Source organism: Symphalangus syndactylus, chromosome 5, assembly GCF_028878055.3.
Source record: "Symphalangus syndactylus isolate Jambi chromosome 5, NHGRI_mSymSyn1-v2.1_pri, whole genome shotgun sequence".
Lineage (NCBI taxonomy): Eukaryota > Metazoa > Chordata > Mammalia > Primates > Hylobatidae > Symphalangus > Symphalangus syndactylus.
In genome coordinates, this window is record NC_072427.2 from 40,491,457 (window position 1) to 40,505,534 (window position 14,078).

The 14,078-nt window shown below is 42.2% G+C and overlaps 2 protein-coding genes across 23 annotated transcripts in view; one reads left to right on the top strand and one right to left on the bottom strand.

The window, feature by feature from the left end:
- Positions 1 to 11,658, bottom strand: part of SLC24A1 (solute carrier family 24 member 1) — a 44,957-nt gene extending 33,299 nt beyond the window's left edge. For all 6 annotated transcript variants that reach the window (XM_063638899.1, XM_063638896.1, XM_063638898.1 and 3 more), the window contains exons 1-2: positions 10,250 to 11,658; positions 3,902 to 4,002 (exon numbers count right to left, since the gene is read on the bottom strand). The gene's annotated coding sequence lies outside the window, so the exon portion shown is untranslated. The remainder of the gene's footprint in view (positions 1 to 3,901; positions 4,003 to 10,249) is intronic.
- INTS14 (integrator complex subunit 14) overlaps positions 11,449 to 14,078 on the top strand; it is a 32,828-nt gene continuing 30,198 nt past the window's right edge. For 2 of the 17 annotated variants that reach the window (XM_063638924.1, XM_063638927.1), the window contains exon 1: positions 11,702 to 12,052. Coding sequence is in view for 1 of the 17 variants with exons in the window: in XM_055278105.2 (XP_055134080.1) it covers positions 12,100 to 12,162 (63 nt within the window). In the remaining 16 variants the exon portion in view is untranslated. Of the gene's footprint in view, positions 12,163 to 14,078 lie in introns of all 17 variants that reach the window. The other 15 variants (XM_063638922.1, XM_063638920.1, XM_055278110.2 and 12 more) reach the window with 14 other exon arrangements.

The following is a 14,078-nucleotide window of genomic DNA, read 5'->3' on the forward strand; positions in this document are numbered from 1 at the left end:
CAGGGGAAGAATATCCGATCTTGGCTAATACCCACCTCCTCTAAGAAGCTTATCAGGGCATTGCACAAGTTCTGGGTCCCAGTGCACCTGACCAAGCCTGAGAAAGTGGGCCTTCCACCAGGGACACAGATGGGCTCCCTGTGGGCCCACAAAGTCACTGGAGGAACTGGGGAGATTTCTCAAACTTATTTCTAAGCTATGAGAATGAGAGGTGGTCTAGGGTTTCCATGCTTAGATGGTGGAAAGTTTTGGAAAGATTCAGAAGGCGCTCTGAGAAAACCAAGGGAAAGTGACTGGGGCTTAAGAGATCAGAAGACCTCAGTTAGCATTAGGCTCGACTTGCTGCTGTGTGATTCTAATGTAATCTAAAAGTAAATGTGGGGATAATAATACCTGTCCTACCTATCTGTAAGGGGAATGTGAGAATCAAAATAAAAAACAAAGATTATAGAGAAAACACCAAGCAAACTTCAAAGCAATTCATACATGAAATCTATTTTATTAGGCCTAAAGGAAATCCTTGGTGTAGAGGGCACTAATGGATCTTCCCAGAGCAGGCTGGGACATCCCAAGATACCTGAGGAGTTGGCGCCCTGAGCCCCCTGCGCCTCCAGCCCATGACCTGGAGCTGATCAAAGTGGGAGTAGGGTAAGGTAGTGGGGATCTTGTGATCCTAACCATTGATCTGGAAGCCCTTTCAATCATTCAGCTAACTCAGCCTGATATTTACTGACTGCCCCTTTCTCCCTTTCCTGTTTCCTCCCTTTCCTGGGTGCATGCTGCTTTGGGTTACTTTCATCTGAAATAGCAGTTAATCCTCACAGCCTCACCTCTGCCCTGCTTCACCTTGAGTGGCCTGGAACAGTAAGAAGGTCATGAGCTCCCTCTGCTGAAGCCCACAGAAGGGCCCACCCACTGTGGAAGAGCTGGCTTCATCTCTGAGTATGCTGGGGTCACTCTGGATGTTGGAAGCCTGGGATCAGGGCCTGAGGTCTGCTAGTTACATGTCCTTGCCTTTATAATGCTGTGGGCAGAACCAAATCTAGTTCTTTCCCTTTTCATGCCACTGTGTAACACAGTCTCAATCTGGCCCAGAAAGATGAAAAAAGGAACATAATTCACACAGTAAGATGAGTGATCTTTTTTTCTGAAATAATTCCTCTATTTTTACAATGTTGTTTATTCAATATAAAAAATTCAGGGGAGAAGGAAATCCTCAGAAAAGTGATTCCTTTCTCTCATATGTTCATAAATGTTGCCAACGAGTTCTTCCTGGTGTCTAACCTAAATCCTACCTGCTGGGGGTAAATCCAGTTTCTTCTGTCTTATTATCATGGGATTCTGGCACATTTTGAAATTCAGCAGGAAATTTGGCTGCTCAACCAAGAATGGGAGCATCCTCTGTACTAGCCATGTGAGTTTGGACAAGTTATTTAACTTCTCAGTGGCTGTAAACCTCTCATCCTGTAAAATGAGGATGATAATGACATTACCTGTTTGATAGGGTTGTTGTGGGGATTAATTAATTTGTAAAACATATTAACAGTGCCGGGTACTATTGTTGTTTTTCTGCTTTTAGGTATCACAATCAGATTGTGTTAGAGGGGTCAGCAGGTCTCCATGCATTTCACTGTTACAGCACTCTACTGTGTATTTATTTGTGCAATCACCTGATTAATGTGTGCAACTCTTACTGGTGGGTGAACTCCAAGAAGACAGGGAACTTGCCTGTCTTATTCACCACTGAATCCCCAGAGCCCAGAACAGTGCCTGGCAAGCAATGAATGTATTTAATAAATAAATAAGTTTATTAATATTATAAATAAAGTTATTTATTAAATATATTTATTTATATTATAAATATATTTATTTATTAAATTTATATTATAAATATATTTATTTAATAAATATATTTATATTATAAATATTTATTAAATATATTTATAATATAAATATATTTGTTTATATCATAAATATATTTATAAATATATTTGTTTATATTATAAACATATTTATAAATATATTTGTTTATATTATAAATATATTTATTAAATATATTTGTTTATATTATAAATATATTATTTATTAAATATATTTATTAAATATATTTATTTATTAAATATATTTATTAAATATATTTATTTAATAATATATTTATTAAATATATTTATTAAATATATTTATTTAATAAATATATTTAATAAATATATTTATTTAATAAATATATTTATTATTAAATATATTTATTTAATTTATTTATTTATTAAATATATTTATTTAATTTATTTATTTATTAAATATATTTATTTAATTTATTTATTTATTAAATATATTTATTTAATTTATTTATTTATATTATAAATATATTTATTTAATTTATTTATTTATATTATAAATATATTTATTTAATTTATTTATTTATATTATAAATATATTTATTAAATTTATTTATTTATATTATAAATATATTTATTAAATTTATTTTATATATCTATTAAATATAAAAAGCATAACCCAGTGAGGAAGATGCTCAGAGATGGGGCCCCTGAGCTACACATGGATGGAGAGGAGAATGCCCACTCAAAAAGCTTTTGAGAGCAAATGGCTGGAGAATGGCCAGCGCCACTGAGAAGGGGAAGCTGATCTGCTTTGCTCTAAAAAATTGCCTCATTTTGGCCGGGCGCGGTGGCTCACGCTTGTAATCCCAGCACTTTGGGAGGCCGAGGCGGGCGGATCACGAGGTCAGGAGATCGAGACCACGGTGAAACCCCGTCTCTACTAAAAAAATACAAAAAATTAGCCGGGCGCGGTGGCGGGCGCCTGTAGTCCCAGCTACTCGGAGGCTGAGGCAGGAGAATGGCGTGAACCCGGGAGGCGGAGCTTGCAGTGAGCCGAGATTGCGCCACTGCACTCCAGCCCGGGCGACAGAGCGAGACTGTCTCAAAAAAAAAAATAAATAAAAAATAAAAAATATATATATAAAAAAAAATAAAAAATTGCCTCATTTTATACCCTCCCCTGGAACAGGATGGAAGAACAGATGGGGTAGATCTGGCTCTGACCCTCACGATAAAATAAGGGGGTGAGGAAGGCGGATCTTAGAGGTTTGGCAGGACAGCAAGCCTGCCTTCCCTTGCCCTCCAAAGCTCTAGGCCTTTCCTAACTTTTATTAAAACAGAAAGAAGAGGGAACGAGACTTTTCATCTGATGTGGAGGGTTTGTGGCTAAGGCTGGTTTATTTCCGGGCCTACATCAGGAGTTGCAACCAACTCTACAGTTGTACAGTAGAAAGTAGACAAGATTTGAAAGGGTCGCAAATTTTATTTCTTTTTTTTTTTTAATCTGGCAGACAGCAAGCATTGATGGGTTGCAAATTTTAATGGCTTTAGGTCCTGGGTAGATAAAATTAAGTTACATTAATCATTTTCTAAGTAACTGGAGCGTGCTGGGGGCTATGTCTGGACAGAGAATAAATGACCCACCAATAGGTATTCCAATGTCAAACAATTTAAAAATATTAGGAAGCAAACAAATGAGTCTGAGGGCTGAATTTAACCTACAGGTACTGCTTTGTAACCTCTAATAAAGTAACAAGTCTGATGAGGAGCAAGCCTAAGGTCTCTCATTCTCAGGTTCCTCATTTATGAAACCAGGAAAGACAAGCTTCCTCATGGAACTGCTGTTAGAGTAACAGCGAGAGAATCTGTGGAAAAGCACTTTGATCTGTCCAAACTGTACAATGTCACGGCCTAAGACCTTTTGTTTATACTGTTTTATTTGTGCATATTATATTGTTTATAGGATTAAAAATGGCTGTACAGTTGTTACTGGTGGAAAACAACAAAATAAGTCCCCAAACATCCTATGACACATCTTTCCAAGCCAGTGGCTAGAACCATACCTGAGACAGGGAGATGCAGGTGGTGGCACTTCACACTGAGTGCAGCTCAGAGACAAGATTTCATCCTTACAGTCAAGTGCCCTTCTGGAGGGGCCAGAGGCCTACAGAAAAGGTCAGAGAGGTGATTTCAGAGGACTTCAGTGTGGCCAAGCAGGAAACCACACAGTCCCAGCACTATTCATAACCCCCATCAAAGTAAGAGAAACAGCCCACTAAATAAAACTCCCATGTCAAATCTGACTTTACAAACGCATGATGATTGAGGCACAGCAAGATACCTTTTTTCCCTATAAGCTGACAAAGAGTAAGAAATTTAAATAACACCCAGTGCCAACAAAGATACCGGTGAAGATGTGTAAATCCAGTATAGCAGCCCAAGTGACCTTGTTAAACTGTAGATCAGATAATGTCCCTCCTATATTCCAGAATTTCCAGTGGCTTCCCATCTCAATTGGAGAAAAAGCCCCTATATTAGTCTACCAGGCCCTTTCCAGCTTTGCTTGTAGTAGCAAAAACTGAAATCTAAATGTCAATAGGAAACTGATTACATAAATGATAATGGCACATCTTTATAATAGTCAATTATATACAGCAGTTAAAAGGAATGAAGGTGATGCCCAAGATATATTAATAAATCAATAACAATAAAAGCAAGATACAGAACTATATATATAACATTGTTGCATTTAGGTAGAAAGTATTATATATGTTATATTATATAGTATACATAATATGTATATACATACACATATATACATACATATGTAGAGACAATTTTGCAAAGCATATGTAAGAATGGCTATACTTCTGTCACCAATAGATATAGAATAAACAAAAACAAACAACAACTCTGATATTTCACTTCTCCAACCCAGTGGCTAGAATCATACTTGAGGCAGGGAGATATGTATGGTTGCTTCTAGGAAAGCAAATGCTTATTTTTCACTTCATCTATTTTGAAACTTTGAATTTTGCCTGATGCAGTGGTGCCCTCCTGTAATCCCAGCACTTTGGGAGGCTGAGAAGGGAGGATTGCTTGAGACTAGGAGTTCAAGACCATCCTGGGCAACATAGCAAGACCCTGTCTCTAGTAAAAGAAGTATTTATGACAAACCCACAGCCAATATCATACTGAATGGGCAAAAACTGGAAGCATTCCCTTTGAAAACCGGCACAACACAAGGATGCCCACTCTCAACACTCCTATTCCACATAGTGTTGGAAGTTCTGGCCAGGGCAATCAGGCAAGACAAAGAAATAAAGGGTATTCAATTAGGAAATGAGGAAATCAAATTGTCCCTGTTTGCAGATGACATGATTGTATATTTAGAAAACCCCATTGTCTCAGCCCAAAATCTCCTTAAGCTGACAAGCAACTTCAGCAAAGTCTCAGGATACAAAATCAATGTGAAAAATCACAAGCATTCCTATTCACCATTAACAGACAAACAGAGCCAAATCATGAGTGAACTCCCGTTCACAATTGCTACAAAGAGAATAAAATACCTAGGAATACAACTTACAAGGGATGTAAAGGACCTCCTCAAGGAGAACTACAAGCCACTGCTCAATGAAATAAAAGAAGATACAAACAAATGGAAGAATATTCCATGCTTATGGATAGGAAGAATCAATATCGTGAAAATGGCCATACTGCCCAAAGTAATTTATAGATTCAATGCCATCCCCAGCAAGCTACCAATGACTTTCTTCACAGAACTGGAAAAAACTACTTTAAAGTTCATATGGAACCAAAAAAGAGCCCACATAGCCAAGACAATCCTAAGCAAAAAGAACAAAGCTGGAGGCATCACGCCATCTGACTTCAAACTATACTACAAGGCTACAGTAACCAAAACAGCATGGTACTGGTACCAAAACAGAGATATAGATCAATGGAACAGAACAGAGGTCTCAGAAATAACACCACACATCTACAACCATCTGATCTTTGACAAACCTGAAAAACAAGAAATGGGGAAAGGATTCCCTATTTAATAAATGGTGCTGAGGAAACTGGCTAGCCATACATAGAAAGCTGAAACTGGATCCCTTCCTTACACCTTATACAAAAATTAATTCAAGATGGATTAAAGACTTAAATGTTAGACCTAAAACCATAAAAACCCTAGAAGAAAACCTAGGCAATACCATTCAGGACATAGGCATGGCCAAGGACTTCATGACTACAACACCAAAAGCAATGACAACAAAAGCCAAAATAGACAAATGGGATCTAATTAAACTAAAGAGCTTCTGCACAGCAAAAGAAACTACCATCAGAGTGAACAGGCAACCTATAGAATGGGAGAAAATTTTTGCAATCTACCCATCTGACAAAGGGCTAATATCCAGAATCTACAAAGAACTCAAACGAATTTACAAGAAAAAAACAACCCCATCAAAAAGTGGGCAAAGGATATGAACAGACACTTCTCAAAAGAAGACATCTATGCAGCCAAGAGGCACATGAAAAAATGCTCATCATCACTGGTCATCAGAGAAATGCGAATCAAAACCACAATGAGATACTATCTCATGCCAGTTAGAATGGTGATCATTAAAAAGTCAGGAAACAACAGATGCTGGAGAGGGTGTGGAGAAATAGGAACGCTTTTACACTGTTGGTGGGAGTGCAAATTAGTTCAACCATTGTGGAAGACAGTGTGACGATTCCTCAAGGATCTAGAAGTAGAAATACCATTTGACTCAGCAATCCCATTACTGGGTATATACCCAAAGGATTATAAATCATGCTACTATAAAGACACATGTGCATGTATGTTTATTGTGGCACTATTCACAATAGCAAAGACTTGGAACCAACCCAAGTGTCCATCAATGATAGACTGGATTAAGAAAATGTGGCACAAATACACCATGGAATACTATACAGCCATAAAAAAGGATGAGTTTATGTCCTTTGCAGGGACATGGATGAAGCTGGAAACGATGATTCTCAGCAAACTATCTCAAGGACAGAAAACCAAACACCGCATGTTCTCACTGATAGGTGGGAATTGAACAATGAGATTACTTGGATACAGGGCGGGGAACATCAAACACTGGGGCCTGTCGGGGGTGGGGGGTGGGGGAGGGATAGCATTAGGAGAAATAACTAATGTAAATGATGAGTCGATGGGTGCAGCAAACCAACATGGCACACGTATACCTATGTATCAAACCTGCACGTTGCGCACATGTACACTAGAACTTAATGTATGATAAAAAAAATTAAAATTAACTTTGAATTTTTATCCATAGACACAAATTAATTTTTTTTGAGACAGGGTCTTACTCTGTTGCCCAGGCTGGAGTGCAGTGGTGTGATCTTGGTTCACTGCAACCTCCACCTCCCGGGTTCAGGTGATTCTCATGCCTCAGCCTTCCGAGCAGCTGACTACAGGTGCCCACCATGACAGCCGGCTAATTTTTGTATTTTTAGTAGAGACAGGGTTACACTATGTTGGTCAGGCTTGTCTCGAACACCTGACCTCAAGTGATCTACCCACCTCAACCTCCCAAAGTGCTGGGATTACAGGCGTGAGCCACTGTGCCCAGCCTCCCAGCCTCACAAATTACTTTTTATAATTTTTCAAAAACTAGTTTTATTTGGCTTTATCTTCTTTTTCATTGAAAGATGCCACCAAGGTTTTAAGAGAGTGAGTGGTGAGCCTGGGTCAGGGCCCAGATCATGAGGGGCCTTTAAAAATTTAGACTTTATAGCATTTTGTTTGTTTGTTTGTTTTTAGAGATCAGATCTTGTCCTGGCTGGAGTGCAGTGGCACAATCATAGCTCACTGCAGCCTTGAACTGTTGGGCTCAAACAATCCTCCTGCCTCAGCCTCCTGAGTAGCTAGGATTACAGGTGCACACCACCACACCTGGTTAATTTTAATTTTTGTAGAGACAAGATCTTTCTATGTTGCCTAGGCTAGTCTCGAACAGCTGGGCTCAAGCGATTCTCCTGCCTCTGCCTCCCAAAGCGCTGAGAGACAACACTGTAGGCCTTTATAGAACTTTTCAAAGCAAAGAGTGTATGGAAGAAAGAAGTTCCTTTCTACTTTCTTGGAGAAATGTAGTATCTACCAAGTTTTCTCTGCTTTCCTCTTTGACTTTTTTTTTCCAATAACCTCTCTTACTCCCCTCCTATCTTCTTTCCACAAGTGCACATCCACCATCACATGCCAGACCCTGGGGGATCCAGCAATGGATAAAGCTCACCCTATTTTCAGAGCAGAGGCAAAGTTAATTGGAATTGGAAATGTGTAAAAGCTTTTCTTTGTTCAGTGAGTCTTTTCATTATTTAAAATAGAGAAAAGCTTTGTGGTTTTCTCAAACGCTCTGGAAAAAACTGAAAGAGGATTGAGAGCAATTTTAAAAGGAGGGGGAGCACAGTTTTCCAAATACATTTCAAAGGAAAAGAGGGAGAAACCTATGGATTAAAAGAGACTTCTGAGATATAGCAACGGATTTCAATATCTGGATCTTACTTGGATCCTGATTCAAATAACCAAAGTGTAAAAAAGTAAAATTTATGATATTTATGACACAACTGAATATTTGAAAGCTGATTAGATATTTGATGATATTAAGGATTTATTGTTAATTATGTTAAATTTGATAATGGTATTGCAATTATATATTTTTAAGTTCTCTTTTAAAGATACATCAGGAAATATTCCTGGATAAAATGTTATGCTATCAGGGATCTGCATCAAAATAATACGTGGGGAGAAGTCGGTAGGGGTGTACATGAAACAAGATGAGGATTGCATTGACAGCAGAAACTAGGTGAAGGGCACACAGGGATTTATTATCCTAATCTCCCTATCTTTGTCTATGTTTGAAAATTTCCATAATAAAATTTTTTTTCAGAAGACAGAGGGGTCATATTTATGATTGACTTCTGCTTTGGTGAAAATAGTGAAATAGGGAGGGGCAAATGATGAGAGGAAGGGGCTGGAGCTTGGAAGTATGATTTGGGAGTGAAGAGTCTCCAGACTACAGGGGCAGGAAGGGAAATACAGGGCAAAGGACATCATGGGAGTGTGAGAAGAGAGGGAAGAATGCAAAAGAGAAGTAGGCCCACTGCTCTTCCCCACCCCTCAGCCTTTTCTTCACTTATTCATTCCCTACCCCTTATCTCTGTAGATGAAAAATCATCTTGGGGCCAAATGCAGTGGTTCATGCCTGTAATCCTGGCACTTTGGGAGGCCAAGGAGGGAGGATCGCTTGAACTCAGGAGTTCGAGACCACTCTGGGCAACATAGTGAGACCCCCATCTCTACAAAAAATTTAAAAATTAGCCAGGCATGGTGGCACATGCCTGTAGTCCCAGCTACTCGGGAGGTTGAGGTCGGGGGGGATTGCTTAAATTCAGGAAGTCAAGGCTGCAAGAAGCCAAGACCATGCCACTGCACTCCAGCCTGGGTGACAAAGACCCTGTCACCACACACACACACACACACACACACACAGACAAAATCACCCTGGGAACTTAACAACAAAGATTCTCAAGCATGAAGTCATGAAATTTCATTTCCATTTCACTTGGCAAGGTCTGGGAATCTGCATTTTCAACACATGCTCTAGGAGATTTAGATATCTAGACTTCCCTTTGAGCTCCCCAGTACCTAGTCCCTGTGAGAGCCATGGTTTTTCTGTCATTAACCTTTCCTCTGTCAGATTGGGGATCAAACACTGTCTTTCAAAGCCTTTGGGACAGCAGTCCACTGTTTCAAGGCAGGAAAAAATAAAGGGAATGAAAGATTATGCAAAGGAAACTATTGATTTCCTTTAATGTGTGTGTGGAAACACGCAAATGCTGAGGGTCACTTGAGTGGGGAAAAGAAATTCATCAGCCAGCTATGGCTTGAAAGACACCTCCTTTAAAACCTTCTAACCTTTGTGCTGATGTTCTCTGATGTTATAGTTACCGAACAACCTTCTGATTTGTAATGGGATTCCACTAAGGAGGAAAAAAAAACAAACAAACTAGTTGCCCTAAGTAACACAGTCCTCCTGGCAGCTGTGCCTTTTATCATCAATTTAATATATTGATTTTTTGCTTTACAAGTCTCCCAAAAGCCTGTTATTCAGAAGAACTATGTTACAAGATTTGATCATCCATCAGCGAACTAACTTAAGCTTTAGGGTTGGGTAAGGTAATGAATCAGACCTTGCAACTGAGCCAGAATTACCACGAGGACAGTAACCCTATGGCTAAGTCATTGTCACATTAGGGGTAACTAGACATTTGCTTACCCACACATTCTTGGCCACATCCCTCCCAATAGGGCAAGATTAGAAATTATGACTAAGTTATCAGGCTGCAGCCTTACTTACCTGGAGCCCAATGCCTGCTCAAGCATAACTAGATCTTGACATGGTGAGATCAGCCAGGTTGGGGAAAGAAGTTTTGAAGCAAATAGGGCAGTCTGCAGGGCCCTGGGCCCCAGTGCTGGCAGGGATATTCCCAGGGACAGGAAAAAACTACAAGCAACTGGCCCCACACTCTCCCACAGAACAAGCTGTGAGAAGTCAGACAGACTTGTCTGTTCAGTTCAAAGCATCCTCCTTCCTCGTCCCATCTCCTAATCTCGCCCCATCCTATCAGCTAAAAGAAAAAGGCAAATGCCTGCAGCCTTCTAGAGGCCTTTCTGTACTCACTTTGTAACCTACGTGGTTCCACATTGTTGTTTGAACCGTAACTACCCAGGGGCCTGCTGACATCCATCTAAGCCTATCTCTAGCCGGGATTCCCTGGCTCCCTACATGGTTAGAAAGAAAGTCACCTCTTGCCCTCTTAAGGACCTCACTGAGGCACAGACTACAATGGAGACACCAGGCGGCCAGAGTGACAGGCAAGAGCCCATGTTGCCTTATGAGGAAATCTGAGCACGCATGCCTTGTCCAGGGTGAGGGGAACGAAGGCCCTCTGCTTCCCTCAAAAAGGGGATAGGGGAATAAAGTGAGCATTTGGGCTGAGGAGACCAAGAGGCCAAGTCTTGAGGTAAATTGGGCTCAGGTCAGCCAAGAAGGATATACAAAGCATACCTCAGCCAGGAATTACAGTTTTGGGGTTTTTTTCCCCCCAAGATTCTCGTGCCTTAGCCTCCCAAGTAGCTGGGATTACAGGCGCTCGTTACCATGCCCGGCTAATTTTTGTATTTTAGTAGAGAGAGGGGTTTCACCATGTTGCCCAGGCTGGTCCCAAACTCCTGACCTGAAGCGATCCGCCCACCTTGGCCTCCCAAAGTGCTGGGATTACAGGCCTGAGCCACCACGCCCGGCCAGGATTTGTAGTTCAGGAATTGCAGTTTAAAAAGAACAGGCAGAGGATTCTGTCAACCGGTTCAGAGGATATGAGAGAGGGGGCTGAAGAGTGACGAGGAAAATAGCAGGAAGGGTTGGGCTTGTGCACCGAAGGGGCCCAGGGGAGTGAGGGGACAAAAGAGTGAAGCAGTCACAGAGTCACCGGGCCAGGTGAGGCCCGTGGGTCAGTGGGGCAGAAGGGGAAGGAAAGAGCCCGAGAATGGGGAGAGATACAGGGCAATGCAGAAAGACATGGCGGGGAACCCAGCCAAGGATCAAGAGAAGTTGGGGATTTGTGGAAGGAGAGGGATGGCAGCGGATTGGCCACCGCGAAGAGAGGCCGCGCCCCCTGGCGTCCCTCCGGGATGAGCCAGAACCCTGCCCGGGCTACCCTGAAGCTCTCCAAGGACCGCCCCGCCCAGCGCGGAGTGCCGGTGCGGGATTCCCTTCTGTCGCGCGGCCTTATAGTTCCGGCTGTGGTGCGCGGACGGAAAGTTTATGCAGACGGACTGTGTCCGGCGATGGGCACGGGGTGAGTGGGGAGGCCGAGGGCCCGGGGCTGCCTTTCGTTGCTTGTTGGGGTTACAGGTGAAGGCGTTAGGGGTGAAGAACAACCCAGGGCCAGCGCTTGGCCTTCCCGCCACCGTGGCGGCCGCCCCGCGCCGTCTGTGAGGCGCCAGTTCCGGGGTGCTGCTCCCGGCCTCCCCTCGCTCTGAGGCTCGGGGTCCCCAGCTCCGCGTCAGCTGCACGATTTCGCCCTCTGCTCAGCCCCCCTCTGTCCCCTCTTTCCAAGAGAGACTTCCAGATCCCACATTTTCTTGGCTGATTTTTCAGGTAAAAATATATCTCCCAGATGCGATTTTCAGTCTGGACTTTTAGAGATGAAATTGTATCTGAGAACTGGGGAGGGACTCCCGGAGACTGACGGGAAAGCCAAAGAGCAGGTGGGGCCCTAGAAATTCAGGTAGAATCCCGCTTTGAGAGCGAGACTGCTGAGAATCAGTTCTTTATGAATGAGCTAATTATCACCTTCAGGGAAGAATTATAAACGTCTAGCTGATGGACACTTGGTATTCAAGGCCAAATAGGTGGCTAGGGCCTATTTCTCAGACTGTTCTTGAGAAAGAAGAGCCTTAGTTGTTTGAACAGTACACATGGGAAGGGGGTGGGGGTGGGAGACTTGGGGGCTCAGAATCCACCCAAGTGAGGAATACATAGTGTTGTTCTCACAAAATTGCTAGACTGTGGTGGGCAGGGATTCCTCCCCACCCAAGACGGAGTCTCGCTCTGTCACCCAGGCAGGAGAGCAGTGGCGCGATCTCGGCTCACTGCAACCTCTGCCTCCTGGGTTCAAGCAATTCTCCTGTCTCAGCCTCCCAAGTAACTGGAACTACCGGCGCATGCCACCACATCTGGCTCATTTTTGTATTTTTAGTAGAGATGGAGTTTCACCATGTTGGTCAGACTGCTCTCGAACTCCTGACCTCAGGTGATCTGCCCGCCTCAGCCTCCCAAAGTGCTGGGATTACAGGCGTGCCTGGCCTTTTTAAATTTTTTTAAATCAGGCCTAGACTGCTTGAGTGAACTATCCTTCAGGAACTTTCAGTTCCCTCCTTTACTCCAATCTGAGTACTAAATTGATTTCCCACGACTTTGCAACTATTAATGAGGTGCATTTGGGAGTCGACACAAATGCATCACTTGGGAGAAAGAGCCAGCTCCAGAGGTGTCTTCAGAGAAGGCAAGACTGCCAGCTGTCATCACTGTCAACAGCAGATTTCACGGGCTGAAAGTGCTTTTTTGTATTTGATCTAAGTCTATGTCAACTGTTTCCTCCCATTCTCCTAAGAGGGTGAGGGCAGTACTCCTCATGATCCTCAGCTTGTAAAAAGGCCTCCCTGCATGAATGGGACTACCGCAGGAGCTGGGCAGAGGTGAGGGAGTCCTCCATATCTCTGCTTGAATGAGGAGAAGAGGAAATGTGTTTCTGGTGTCCAGAGTTAACATTTATAATGTATTTTGCTAAATAATATATGGTATATTTGGTGATTTGGGGGTAGTTCATTAGTTGTTATCAAATTGTTGGGCACCTACTATGTGCCAGTTACTGTGATAAGTTTTGAGGGACATCATGGGCAAAATCTGGCATGGTCCCTGCCCTTAGTGAGCGTATGTTATGGTCTAATATAGTGTAGTTGAACCAATATTGTGCAGGATCTCACTTTTTTTTTTTTTTTGAGTCGGGCCTATACTGCTCGAGTGAACCACCCTTCAGGAACTTTCAGTTTCTTCTTTTACGCTTATGCTTACAACCTGAGTTGTAAACATTGTTTCCATGAACCAGTGTATTCTGAGTTCAAAACAGCCTACTTACAAATGGAATTTTGGCCGGGCGCGGTGGCTTACGCCTGTAATCCCAGCACTTTGGGAGGCAGAGGCGGGTGGATCACGAGCTCAGGAGTTCGAGACCAGCCTGGCCAATGTGGTGAAACCCCATCTCTACTAAAAATACAAAAATTACCCGGGTGTGGTGACACGCACCTGTAGTCCTGGCTACTCGGGAGGCTGAGGCAGGAGAATGGTGTGAACCCAGGAGGCGGTACTTGCAGTGAGTGGAGATCGTGCCACTGCACTCCAGCCTGGGTGACAGAGCGAGACTCTGTCTCAAAAAAAAAAAAAAGAGCAAATGGAATTTTAGAATATGACACATTTGCAGCTGGGTACCATCCTTAAAAAAGCAGTCTGGCTACTGTTAAATGTTTTGAAGTGAATCCCAAAAAAGAAAGTTGTGAACATTAAATTTCTAATCTATTTATATCCACCTAATCTCTCTAATTGTATATATGCATTATGATTTTTA